Below are 14657 nucleotides of genomic sequence, written 5' to 3'. Positions count from 1 at the left end.
TTGAAGACAATTTTGAAACGCACTACCATCTTTTAATTAGTTAATAACTAAATATAGTGAGCACCTGTTAATTATATTTTATTATATATATAGCCCCTCACTAATTAAGGTTCTGTCTTAATTAGCTAACCTCTATTCTACTAATTAAAAATTAAGATTGCCTACTAAATCTTTACTATTTTTTTCTTTTCTTATATAAATTATTTTTAATTTCTTTGAATTATTATTTTCCATTTCGTATATTCTCGTCTATTAGTGGAACTTAGTTCTTATGCTACTGTCAGGATGGTATAAACTTTTTGTTGTTGTTTTCTAATGTTTAACTAATAGAGCATAACAAACCCCAAATGATCTAAAACTAGAATTTGTCAATCATTTTTTTTTATCTGTTGGAAGCCATCATTATAACTTTTACTCCCCGTAGTCGCCTATTTTTATCTAGGAAACGATTGGTTGTGGTCTAACCGTTTTTAATGTTTTTATAGTGTTTTTTATCTCTCTCTTCTCCTTCTTCTAACTTTATGATAGAAACTAGTTCTACTTCTTCCAAGAGATCTATTTAGTGTAGTAGTATATAAACCGAGAACAGGTGAACTGTTCACAGTTGTAACCAAGTATTCAGAAAAACTGACCTTATTTTTGAATAAAAACAATTTGATTAAAAAAAAGTAAGTGTGATGAAACGAACATCTTTTCAGTCATTATTCATTTTTTTTTTATTTATTCATTTATTTTTTACTTTTTTTTTTGAGAGAGAGAACTCAAGAAAGAACTAAACAGACGATTCAAACTTCTCTCTAGACTTTTCGACAAACGATCGAAACTTTCATTAAACAACAAACCATGTTACTCAAAGCTAACCAGACTTAAGAAATAGAACTTTGGGGCTCAGCCAAAGCTTCCAATATCCACAAAATCCAATCCTTCCAATCAAAAACGCTCCACCGAATCGCTAATTCTTCTTACTTCTTACTCTAAGCTTGCACCGAGATCTTTTTGTACTCTACATTTCTGAAGCTATAACTTCACGCTATTTTAAATTTCAACCCCTTAATTTCCTCACATGCTAACCATTTTAGGTTCCCGACATACTGCATTACAATCCTCAAGACAGTTGAAACGCCGTTGATCACGTGATCTTCTTAATAAAGTAAAGGGGAACCTTCAAAAAGATAATTCCTGGGGATACTCAAACTTGAATCTTAAATATTCCTTACCAATACAATAAACAAAATTGAAAATTGCCTAATTGCAATTTGGTGCTGATTGAAGTGTGTTAATTTCTAGTTTGATTATTATTTATTTCATTCGGCTTTGGGCGTTTATCAAATAACTATGATAATAATTATTATAATAAAGATATAATAACAAAGGGAATAGTGTTTCTATAACCTTGTTACTATTGCAACTACATATATCATTCATGAACATGAATGTGTCTATTTGGGAATTAGGAGACATCAAGTAGTTTGTCCTGAATACTACAATTGTTCATTTGAATATTGTATTCGCACGATTATATATGTATATAGCGTTTGTTAGTGTGTATTTGTGAGAGATCTGCTAGAACATTCAGTGTGATGAGCTTGTAATTGTAGTTGGTCAAACTATTATTACATTGTGTGCAGTACACAAACCGGAGTGACTGAATGAGCATGCCTAAGGCAATTACACAGTGATTAGTGACTCCTTTAATACTTTCCTATCCTGCCGTAGGCAAGCTAAAATACTTGAGAAAGAGTCCCTATTAAGTACCACAACTGTTTCATTACATTAGTAATAATTAATAAATGTTTGATGGAATAGCGTAGATGATATGCAAGTATTGATGTGAACGCAGTCGCAAGAAATAAAACACTCTAGGAGTATAGCGTAAAAGAATTGGCCGTTTGCCAAAATTATATCTTCGAGATCTTTTATTTTATCCGTCGCAGCAGCATGTTTATTGGTTACCTGACCGGCTTCGAACTCTCATCCATTAACGGAGGAAGATTAATTAGTTTGGTGTAAAGATTTCCATTTCACTTCCATTCCTCATATTTGATGTTGCTAAGAATCAAATATAATTTTAAATTTAGAAATTTGAGGAACAGTGAAAATGGTGTGAGTGATCATGAGATTTGGCTAATTGAGATTTGCCGTCGAATGTCAGTACATAAACACACACACACAAGGACTATTCATTTATCTTCTTAAACATGTATACTACTTAGTTTGTTTTGCAGTTGAAACCAGTTAGAATTATAAGTTACGATCCGGCTGCTACTTTAAGAAACAGCATGTAAGATAGAGGAGCGAGGCCCGCTGGAAGATAGAATAAGGAATGGTAGCTTGACCAATGAAAGACTGGATATAAAAAAATAAATTATTAGGCGGATCGAATTGGTTGATTTAATGCGAATATAGTTGGATTCATCACCTTGTGGATTATAATATAAGAGTTAAAGTTATTTTAAAATAATTTTGCTATCATTTATATTTTTCATTTCCTACTTCATTATACCAAATATATACCTAATTGATTGTTAATTGATGAAAACTTAATTTTTTATTAAAGAAAATTTAATTAATTCGATATTTATGAAGTTTTTTTTTTTATGCTGACTTTAATTGAATAAAATTATTCTTTAAGAAGTTCTAGATTTAATTTAAATTCAACGGTAAGGTAAAATGGTAAATGTGATTTCCCTGAAAACACGAAGTGTTACTTCGAAAGTGATGAAAAGGACAAATTGGGAATCGAACGAATATCAATGTTTTGTTTGCCGAAAAAAGAATTGAAGATGCGAGCCGAATCTTTTGCCATCAATACCAAAACGATTGTTCAAGATCCACACCAAGGGTTCATAACATGTGTTCAAATATAAAAATGTAATATTAATGACATTCGCATGAATGACACCGCGTGAGATTCGCTTATTAAATTTTCATGGTCCCAACTAGACGTTTTCCTCTATCAGCAACTTGAGAAACATATTTTCTCTGAAAGTCTGAAGAGGAATTGTGAATTACTGGCAATACAGTATAAAATCTCGGGCAATCGTTCCTTCAAAAGCTGAGCCACTTCAATTGAAAACGAAAAAATAATTAAATGAATAAAATTAAAATAAAAGAAGAGGAAAAAAGTAGATTACAGAAACCTTACACACTTTGACGGATCTTTTTATTGAAAAAAAAAAATTATTATTATAATTTGCCCCAGAATTCACCGGAAAAGAGAAAAGGCAAAAAGAAGAATTGATTCTCGAAAAATTAGGCTGACTTGAAAGGATTCTCCATGGATTTAGTAAAACAAAACTCCATTTTAAGGCCTAACCTTAGACAATTGAGAGGTAAAGCGAAACTTTAAGCCCTCAATACTGCACCCAAGATCCTAGCCATCTTTCCTTCTTTTACTTGAAACTGAAACCCATTTACACGTCTTAAGGAAGAGGTAAGTGTTAATGCTGAAAATTAGCCCAAACCATCTGAGTATTTGCAGATGAAGTTCACAGACTACAAAAAACCTCGTTAGAGATTTCCGAACAACAGGAAAAATTTTTTACGCGTGCACGCTGAATAAATACTTAGTAATTGTAACAAAAACCAATTCCAAACCTTTACTCTTTTTTTACTATCAAATTTAACTTTATTCAAACTGACCTAAATTAGTTCAAACACAAATTAAGCTTAAAACCATTTCACATTGTCTACAATGGAATTAAACGTTCTTACAATTAAAGTCTCAGAATAAAAGTCTTGATTCTGACTGAGAAACCATTTGATCAAATTAAACAAAAATGTTCATCAGATTAAGATAGGTTTAACAAAAGGTTAAAGAATTAATGTGGTCGGAAAAAGTTTAATTTGGGGCAGAGAGCACCTTTTAGAAGAAGCTTTCGATAATACAGCTACCGACTTACAAATCAGTTTAACATGCAATTAAGAACTAATGCATTAAGATCATTAAAGTTATAGTGAGTGATAATTTCACTTCGATAGAACTTTTTATATTATGGTAAATTTAAATTCAGTTACCAAAACTTAATTTGCACCATTAACTTTTTTAAATATAATTTTTGTACAAGCATTTTTTAATCTGTGGAAATGAGATTTTCTTCGAAACTATCGGAAGGTAGGCCAGCTTTCCCTAATACCAACCATAAATTGAACGTTGGCGTTGCTCTATTTAATATGAAATACCTCCAGGTACTAAAAATAATTTTCAATTAAAAAAAAAGAGAATAAAAATAGTTATTTAACTTTTATAAACAAAATGAAGGCAATGTTAAGGGTAAGAAGGTAGTATACGATGACTTCAAAAGGGATTGACCTTATCTAGCAGCTCAATAAGCGTGAAGAGACGGAAATCACGTTCAGTCTTTCACAAAGTGTTAAACTACAACGTGCACCAATATTTTCATACTTATGATATAAAAGGCTTCTTTTTTTTTTTTTTTTATTTGTGTGTCTCAAGGTTGATAGCGTACTAGTGAAACAAGTTATTCACAGTAAGAGTTAAAATTTAATGTTCTCAGCTGTCAAAGAAGTGTTGTAATTAGTGACTTAATTACAGCTCCATGTACTTTATGTTCAGGATAATTCACAAACCTAGAATAATAAACATTTAAAAATATAGATATGTTTGGAACCAATTGTAAAGCTAATAGATATTGGCCAACCACTGTCAACTAGAAATGCTATTTTATTGGCAACTAGTGTATTTGGATCCAGATCAAAATAACAGGATTCTGTGCAACGGAGTTTATTCAACCAAACAATTCTCAACTCAGAACTCGCAACTCGCTACTCGTAACTCGTAACTCGTAACTCGTAACTCGTTTCTATAAACAATAAATATTTTGGTACTTATATGAATAATGTATACTATCAAATTAACAATAAATATGACATTTACCACATTTGTCTGCTTCTCCAGATCCAAAACCCAAAACCAAATACCAACTTAACTACAAACTAATAAAGTTCTTAACACATAAATCATATGATAGTTGTTCTAAAATAAAACCCATATGTTCAATACTTATTCAAAAATAGCAACCCATGTGTTGCGCACTAACATCCTCCACCTTGAAACAATCCGGATGTTTCAACGACTTAACTGCGAAATTCGTACTCGTGACAAATCATCTTGAATAATATCGTAGTATTTGGAACCAATTGTAAAGCTAATAGATATTGGCCAACCACTGTCAACTAGAAATGCTATTTTATTGGCAACTAGTGTATTTGGATCCAGATCAAAATAACAGGATTCTGTGCAACGGACCTATTGTACTTTACCACAACCCTTCTGGCGCAACCTTCTTCACTGCCGTTATCCCGGTTCTTTTCTTGACTCCTGCTTTCAGATCTATCCAGATTACTACTTTTGCGTGACACAGTCCCTCTAGTCTTCTTCGTGGCAACTTCCGCTACCTTCCTCGTCTTTCCCTTTGATGGCCGATTATTACTTCTACTCCTTCGGTTTCTATTTGCGCTTCTACTTCCTCTCTCAACAGATATTGACTTCCTTCTACCACTATGTTTGCATTTGCTATACCGCTTTCTCGGCGATAATCTTCTACGACGAGATCCATTTGGTGTCTTTGGAGTGCGTTTCTTAGTAAACTTTGGTGGCGGCCATTTGTATTTCTCTTTTTTCTTCCGCTTCTTCTTATATTTTGCTTTATCCTTGGTCTTCTTCCTGGAAGAAACACCTGGCGATTGTGTTCTGTCTCTTTTGTTTTGCTTTGTTTTCTTCTTTTTCTCTTTTTTCGCCTCTGCCGTAATATTTCTGGTAGGCGATGGAGAAGGTGTATAGACCAGTGGGTATTTCTCAGTGTCGACGTTAATGTCGTTACCATTTCGTGCATCTTCCAAAGGTTCAGTAATTCCGAAAGCTTCTCTCAGCCTTACATTCTCTTCTTGCTGAGCTGCAATAATCTGATGCGTTTCACGGACAATAATTTGTCCACATTCGTTTCTGGGTTGTTCTTCCAATTTTGAATCATTTGCCATAAGCAGTGTCCTGTTGGCTGAAACTTTCGTCTCTATCTCGTCTTGATTATAGACTTGATGCTCTGCAACCGCTTCTAATTCAATAAACTTCTCTTCGATTCTCCTCTTGTGTTCATGATCAAGTATCTCACTATTTGGAAGTTTATTGCCAGCTGAATCTATTTTCTCCAAATCTTCTTCAGTTTTATAATTAACCTTATCTTCAGATTTTTCTACTAATGTCCAATTCCTTTGGACCCAACCATAAATTCCAGATCCCCGTGGGATGGTTAGACCGATTCCATTATACGTGGCCTGGTAATTAACAGATTGCCTGTTTGCTCCCCAATTACCGCTGACTATTGGCGACTTTGATACCTTTCTTCCTGCTTCATACTCTTCTAAAACTTGGTTTCTAGCTTTCACCTCGGCTAACTCCGCTTCCAGCATGAGCCTATCTTTTTTTTGTTTTAGTTTCAACTCCTCCTGTTCTAGCTTCTGCAACGCATTCAGTTTGGCCTCCTTCGCCTTTATTCCAGCTGCTGCAGCTGCTTCCATGGCTCTTTTTTCTTTAAGAACTTGTTCTAAAGTTTTCTCTGTTAGCCATTCCATCATGATAGTTTTCTTCTATTAACAATCGAAGAAACAAAAACCTTGCAAATTTTCAAATACACAATGAACAATATAAACAACCAAAACAAAAATATTAATATAAACAAAAACAACAATACCATATGATTAAACGCATAAAACTAAAGACAAACATTCACGTTACTACTAGCAACCAAACGAATACTAATTATAAATTAAATAAATATTGTCCATAAACTCTAACTTAAATAGTTCCTCTAATTAGAATCTTCTAATCTTCTAACAAGTCCACCTTGAAGAAATGTGAAACTGTATTTGGATCCAGATCAAAATAACAGGATTCTGTGCAACGGAGTTTATTCAACCAAACAATTCTCAACTCAGAACTCGCAACTCGCTACTCGTAACTCGTAACTCGTAACTCGTTTCTATAAACAATAAATATTTTGGTACTTATATGAATAATGTATACTATCAAATTAACAATAAATATGACATTTACCAAATTTGTCTGCTTCTCCAGATCCAAAACCCAAAACCAGATACAAAATATACTTCAAAACTGAATACTAATAAAGTTCTTAACACATAAATCATATGATAGTTGTTCTAAAATAAAATCCATATGTTCAATACTTATTCAAAAATAGCAACCCATGTGTTGCGCACTAACAACTAGTTCATTCTTTTAGCAACCAATTTAACGAGATTGTTTTTACAAAAAAACTTGAACACATATGAAAAAGGAAAGAAATATTATTGCCAAACTCAGTCATAATCTTTTATTTGCATTAATTTGGTGAGTTTTTGTGAATTTCTAAATACTTCTCGTTGTTTTCGTGGTAGGACTTCATTTTTAATGCAATGCCTTTTTAGTGGAAATTGTCTAATTCTAATCCAGAACATGGAACTAATCTATTAATTTTTAGCCAAACTTAAAACATAACTAGAATTCAAAACCATTAGACGTCGTAGACATGTCATAGGTTTAGGTAACAATCGGTTGACTGCAAGTGTCCCACTTTACTGAAAAGTGTTTTCAGATTTTCGAGAATAGTCTACGACGATTTTTGTACGCCTTAGGTAACTTAACAATTTTTCTTTCTAACATTTCTTTTTAAATTTGGTTAAGGACACCTCTTGGTGAGGTTAATGGTTAGTCTTTAGACAGCGGATTGACCCTTAGAGGAATGTCCAATACTCTCATCTCAGCATTACGGGGAGGCTGTTAGTATAAAAAAGATAGCTAACTTATTGTGTATTCTCACTATCATAAGACGGATACTATTCAAGGAGACATACCCAAATCTACAAGTCCTTCCGTCTTCCCCCAAGCAATTAGTCTCCTTTCTATTATAGGGAAGATACTATACATCGTACACTTTTCAAACGTATCCATCCTCTTCTTGAAGATTCCTCCCTAAATAGGGTATGGAAGATTTTACTCGTTGGCGTCATCTCAACCCCTCTGAAGAAAGCAGTATTTCAATGTGTGTTCCTTGACATGGTTCAGGCGTTCAATAGAAATTGCAACCTGGCTTGCGCTAGGGAATACTTCTTTTCACCTAAAAGAAAATACATTCCCTTCCCAAAAAACTCTCTTATAGTCAATTTTTTCAGTAAAATTTTAAGCTAATATTACTTTAAGTTAGAGCTCAGTTAGATCGGTTTTTCATTAAGAATAAGAAAAAAATCGCACTTTCGGTCACCCTATTCTCTCCATGCACGACCCAGAAGCATGTTACAGAAGTATACATACTCAATTATTGGTAACGATTAGCTAATTGGATAATACATTAGAACTCCCACGCAGGGATCCCACATTCAAATTTAGCTATCTACTATTAAGTTTTCTCTTCTTAGAAGCCGGACACCTCATTGTCCGGATGGCAGAAAAGTAGTATGTAACGTCCGCCGTCCGGTCTTTAATAGGTCTCTAAAAACGAATTTGCATTATTGGCGAGCAATTATCTCTTATTACTCTTGTGCAAAGAAAGAGCTTCTTGATGCAACCCGTAGATGGTGCTATCCACTCCTCATTACCGTAGTCTCGAAGCCATGGTTGATATTCAAGAGAGATTATTAGATAAAACTAGCCTTCTGACCAAAGACGTTGCAAAAGGTAAGACGACGCACTGGTTCAGTAGGTCAGCGAGCATTCCTAAGCGCTCGAAATAAATACGTGTTACGCCAATACATAGTAAATAAATTACTGGAAAGTTTCATTCATTTACTTTTATTTTTGACATGTAATTAAAAATTGTAAAATTTATGAAAGGCATTTTTTAGTATATAAAAATTAATTTAATTTTAAAATTATTATTATATAAAGAAAAAACTATAATTTTGATTAGTTCTTGTTTTTGTTGATATTTCATTTCAATAGATTAAATAAAATCCGTATTAGGAAGCTATTTGACGTCACTGGTTGGCAGCGATTGGTTTTATGAGTAATACTTCCATAAGTGGAAGCTACAAACCTTGAGATGTGAGCTGTCATTTGCTACTAGAGGAACTGGGTACAGATTGACTAGGTGAGCAAGATTAAGCAATTGCACCTGCAAAAGGATGTCGTGGGCAGCTGTGGCTTTACAAGTGTAAGGTATGCCAGATTGGTTGCAGTTTGTACCGCCACAAATGCTATTTAGTAAACAGTCTTACATTCTCATTACAGTGAGCAGGAACGAGAGGATGAATTTGAAAAAGACTAATAAAAATATAAAAGTATCGATACTAGATTCAATAAATTAATCCATAAAAGAGCTATAAATTAAGGACTAATGATGAATCTAATTTAAAAATGAATATTGGATGAGTGGAGCAATAGCAATGTGGCATCGAGTGAATGATTACTCGCGAAGTGATAATGCTGGCGGCTCCAGTGTCGTGCTGGACTGATGCATCGCAAGTGTCTCTCATGTTTCTTTCTTAAAGAAGGGAGATGAACGTAAGGGTATCATCACTTTCTCTACTCTAGATGGTGGACAGATGGTTTTGCTATCATAAAATGTACAAGAAAAAATTGAATCACTAAAGAAGTTAAGATATGAATGAGAATTTAAAATCTGGACCAGCGATTTGCTTTATATAGCGCTCTGATATCTTACCTAACACTTTCAGTGAGGACTCTTTTAAGACTGGAGATACCCATTAGAGAAGCAGCAAAGACCGTAAGGCAAGTTAAAGGGATTGTAGAGGATCTATTAGCTATTAATTGCATAATAATATGCATTTTATTTAGGCACATCATAAGAAATCAAAAAGCACAATTTGCTTTAAGAATGTTCTTTCGACGTTTCGGACACTTTTTTTTAGAATGATTTAAGGCGCGTCAGCATCTGAGGTTACTGGCGCCCGGAGCTTTTTTCCGTGCCCTGCCGGCCTCCGGACAGTGTTCTCTCGCTACAGATAACACTGCCCATCACCGGACAGTGAGCAGTAAAACGTTCTTAGGAAGAGAAAATCTAAGGGCAGCAGCTGGATTCGCGGAAACCTTCTTCTTTTCTTCTTACTTAGGAAGAGGAAATTGTGATGATTCTCGTGGTTAACGAAACGTTGAACCAATTGTCTTAAAGAAAACTGTTCTGCCTTAAAGATTCAACCAATCATTAAAACTTGTACTATCAACATCCACCCAGCATCAAATTAATTCATCAGTTTTAGTTTGTATTTTTATAATTAATTAAGCGTTTTTGAGTTGCCCAGAAATATAGCAGCTAGAGCCAAATTTCTTAACATTCAGATTAGTAGTTTCTAAAAATTAGGTACAGAATGCGCCGGGGACTTTGCTACATTCACCAAAACGTCTAAGATAAACGTAAGATCTAAAATAAGATTTAACTAGAAATGAATCTGGTCATTAATGCTTTATTTTTTGATAATATGAAGCTTTTTGTTGAGCAGATTTATCAATGTGGTGTACCCATAAATGTTAACTAAATGAAGGTTTTATGCTTAAATAATTTTTTTGTCATTGAACTATTTTTATTAGAGGTTTTCACTCGCCAGCATTAATAATACAGTAGCAGGTGCAACTAGTATTTGCAGGTGTCCATTTTTTACAAAATAAGGTTTTTATCATTTTTACTGAAAGATTAAATATTAGTTTGCTGTTATAATCGCCTAATAGTTTTTTAAATAAATTTTCTCGAATAATTTATATTTAAGGAGCCATTTTTAGGAAGTACGGATTCGCGAGGCTCGGAAACTTAATTTTACTTATTAAATGGAAATTTAAAATTTCTTCCAGATTAAAGGAATAGTACAGAAACAATGTACCTGCAAAAGTAGTTGGATTCAACTGTTTGAAATCAGCGAGGCATCGAATAAATTTGTAGAGAATTTGTCAGTCCACCGGTTTATAGTTTTTTGTTTAATGTAATGGAAAAAGATGCGAACAATTACATACGAATATTGGGAATCGAGAACGTCCACTTATCACAATTTTATCTTAATATGGGGTTTCTCAACTCCTGCTTCTTCTAGGAATAGTTTTTACTAATACCAAATATTTTTCATTTAATAATATTTCCGCTTACGGAAAAATAACTTTAGTTCCGTTCTTTGGTTAATACAAAATTCTTATAAATTATTTTAATGTCCGTTTACTCAAATAAATAAACTTGAGACCAGTCTCAAGCTCTTCTCTTCGTAGAACAAGTTGGATTATCTCTTTCTAGAAATAAAATTAAAATAATCTCTTTTCTACCATACTCGGATTTCTTAACTTTTTCAGTATCATGGTTGAGTTGAAGCTAGGAGCTGGAAAATCTCTATCCTGCTATTCAAACTAATCCTCAACATAGTTCAGGATTTATAGAAGACATATAAAAACAAAACACATATTAAGTATGAGTAAGATAATTTATGATGTAGGTAACTTATATAATTTTTGATTCAGCAAATAATCGTATTATGATAATTAATATCAGAATGAAAACGAGCGTGAGAAATAATAAGAAATTATGATAAGCCGACCTTACAGAACGGACAGGCAGATTCTTAAGGTTTTTTTTGTTCAGCTTTACCAAATATATAAATATTCTATCTCTCTCACACGTACACACTTACTTATATATGCACATCATCACATTCTCATTTAAATTTTGGAAATAATTCTTTTTAAAGTGTTTTTACTTAAGGAAGGATAATAGAAATAGAAATAGAACCCTTTTGGGTCTAATAGTTGAAACCTCCCCTACTAAAAAGGTTTAGGACTTTTCCTACTCGTTCTTTTTGCGCTACTATCTCCTTTGGCATCAAAGTTCCAAAAATACGTAGCGTAGCCACTCGATTGCAACGCAATCGAACAATGTATGAGTGGTACTGATACGAATTGGGATTAGCTCTGTGGTTAAAATACTAAATTTTCAAGTGCAAATCTTGGGATCGAATCCCTTAGATTCCAATCTGCCCTTAGATTTTTGCATTCCTTAGAGCCACTTAGATGGACAAAGCAGTCTTCAGCATGGGAACACTCTTCCCATAAAAAGAGAGCAATGTCTGGAGAACGTCAGTTTGTTAAATAAAGCTCTGAACCAATGACTACAGATTAAATGCGCCTCATATTTATTTAAGTATTTATCAAAACATTTAAAAAAAGTTTATCGTTTCCATATAAAAAAAAATGTACGGTTTCTTGTTCAGAATGTATCACTTCATTCTTCACTATGGTTTATTGGGAAAATTTCAAATGTATAATATAGCATTTAGTTCTAGGATAGCTGCATATCCCTGAGGTACCCAGCACTAAGTACTCGTATATCCGATAGAAGGTTGAAGAGCTTGAGTGTTGAGCAACTCAAAGAATTTCAAATGTAGTTTTAATTAGGTTTGCATCATTATTTAATTTAAGGAAAGAAATTATTTTTCCTTTTACTGCGCCTTTATACATTTAAGTTTTACATCTGATTGTAAGTCTAAAGTATGTCCTGTGGTAATGTAAGTTGTCATCGAGCGGTTGTCTTTCCCAATCGATAGTCTTTTCAGTTTCCGTAGCTGATAGATTATCTAAAAATCCTTATATCATCCTGTCCAAAAAGTATTTTACTATTGGTTTCCCAATACCAGAGGATTTACTCAATTTGGACCCCAAGGTGCTTACAAGGCGATACGATTTACTTTATTTTAAAAAATATATTTTTAGATTTTTTTTTTAATTACAAGCTTACTGGTCCCTATTTGGACTGGATTGACTTAAGTCCATTAGAGCATTAAGCATTAGAGTCTAAAGAAATCTAGGGCGTTGCGGTTTCAAAGGGGTCGGTCTGTTAATTACAGAGTGGAGCAGGCGAAGATTAGGAAGGCAATTCTTAATTTTAAAGCGAAGTGGAGAGTCGATGTTAGTCTTGTATCGAGTTGCACATCCAAATATTTTAGGTTTTCTTATTTCGCGAGTGTATGGCAATGTTTATTAAAACTGTCCGGTAGGACAGTTGTATAAGGGTTGATCGTCAAAAAGTGCACGAAAAAGCGTAACGTTAAAAAACACCCAACTTTGACAATTTTTTTCTCTTTTTCTATAAAAGATAAAATTCCCAAATTTTCTTTAAAATGTAGGGCAAATCCTCCTTTATAACTGTAATTTTTTTGCAACAACCTAGATCTAATAGATTTCGAGAAATACGTTGCTGAAAATGAACAAAAACGGCATTTTAAGAAAATGTTCTTGTTCTTGTTGTTGTTCTTCTTCTTCTTGTTACCTTTTTTGTAAACAACGTAGCGCCTAAACGCGCAAACCGATTTTCATGAATGAGGTGTCATTCGATTGGGAATTTTATGTAGATGTGCCTTTTAGGGGTCCCGACGCTGTACATCGAATGGGAGAGGAGTTGGCCCCCTTAATGTAAGGCCCCCTCCAAAATTATTATTACTAATTACTCTGTAAATCTTGTCCCGATTTTGATAAAATTTGGTAGGATGATAGGGTTAGGTCTCCCCTACGTAACAATAAAGCGACGATCTGCTCTTACTCTTGTTAAGAGGAAGTATAGCAATCATTTCAAATTATTGACATGTGAACCGATTTTCATGAATGAAGTGTCATTCGAATCGAAATTTTGTGCAGATTTGCACTTTAAAAGTCTCGACGCTTTGCCTCATAAAGAGGGGAGTTTGCCCCACCCAAATAAGGCCCTTTCTAAAACTATTATTACCAATATTTCTATAACGCTTAGTCCGATTTTGATAAAATTTAGCACGAAGAAGTGATTAAAGCTCCTCTACGTGGCTGTGAAGTGCCATCATGCTGTTACTCCTACTAAGAGGAAGTACTACAATCGTTAAAATTATCAATGAGTGAACCGATTTACATCAATGAATAATTGTCGTTCGATACAAAATCTTTGCTTTTTAGGGAGAAGTACTGTAATCGCAGTTTATTTTTCTTGCTCCTCTTAAAAGGAAGTACTGAAATCGCAGTTTAATTTTACTATTTACGTACAAATAGCTTCTTATGTTATTCAAAACGCTTTCTCAAAAAAAAATTGTTGTTGAGGATGGTTTGGGGACCGCCACTATAACCAATCTTTAAAAAGATCTCTCCAGTAGTTACGGTTCCGATTTAACACCTTATCAGGTTATGATAGAATTGCTTATTCCAAATTTTAAAAAAATCTGTAAAGCAGATATGTAACTTTGCCAAATAGACAAAAAGAAGAATCTATCCAAAAGGTACAAAAATCCCCTTAACAAAAAGTTACAGTTTAAAAAGTTAAGTATAAGGGTTGATTGAACGCCAAAAGGTACACAAATCAGCAAGTACCCAACATTTCATTAATACTTCATTGATATTATTTAAGTAATTTTACCGCATTAATTTTCATTATTATTTTTTAAGAATTTATTAGATGTCACAGACCCTTATACTTAACTTTTTAAACTGTAAGTTTTTGTTAATTTATAATTAAGGCTGTCTGTGTTCTGCTTAAAAATTTTCAGTTGTGGTATATTAGGTATTTAAACAAAAAATGCAATAATGAAATATTAGATATTTACCAATGTTTTCTGTGCTTCTAGCTTCTAACTCTCGTTTATGAAACCATTATGTGATTTCATCCTGAATAGTTTTCAAGTTATCTATAACACCA

General features: G+C 33.4%; 1 protein-coding gene and 1 long non-coding RNA gene across 3 annotated transcripts; one reads left to right on the top strand and one right to left on the bottom strand.

Annotated features, from left to right (window-relative positions):
- Window positions 1-3671: 3671 nt before the first annotated feature.
- LOC141459836 (uncharacterized) lies at window positions 3672-7141 on the bottom strand. The gene is made up of 2 exons (XM_074139367.1): window positions 7073-7141; window positions 3672-6991 (listed from the first exon to the last, which is right to left on the bottom strand). The coding sequence occupies exon 2, from the start codon at window positions 6592-6594 to the stop codon at window positions 5221-5223; it is 1374 nt and encodes a 457-aa protein (XP_073995468.1). The 5' UTR covers window positions 6595-6991; window positions 7073-7141; the 3' UTR covers window positions 3672-5220.
- A 75-nt stretch (window positions 7142-7216) lies between these two features.
- LOC141459842 (uncharacterized) lies at window positions 7217-10157 on the top strand. Of its 2 annotated transcripts, none has more exons than XR_012461640.1 (3): window positions 7217-7369; window positions 8957-9172; window positions 9245-10157. It is a non-coding gene; the product is annotated as an uncharacterized lncRNA (long non-coding RNA). The 2 variants fall into 2 exon arrangements; XR_012461642.1 differs by having other exon boundaries at window positions 7218-7369; window positions 8957-9167.
- The last annotated feature ends 4500 nt before the right edge of the window (window positions 10158-14657 follow it).

This window comes from Rhodnius prolixus, unplaced genomic scaffold, assembly GCF_049639745.1.
Source record: "Rhodnius prolixus isolate KJV_2025 unplaced genomic scaffold, Rpr scaffold_1, whole genome shotgun sequence".
In the NCBI taxonomy this organism is placed as follows: domain Eukaryota; kingdom Metazoa; phylum Arthropoda; class Insecta; order Hemiptera; family Reduviidae; genus Rhodnius; species Rhodnius prolixus.
Note: the sequence above shows the minus strand (reverse complement) of the source record. Positions and strands in the feature narration are given on the sequence as shown.

Bases quoted from the DNA above. Each gene is read 5' to 3' on its own strand.
- LOC141459836 (XM_074139367.1), bottom strand. From the start codon at position 6,594: ATGATGGAATGGCTAACAGAGAAAACTTTAGAACAAGTTCTTAAAGAA.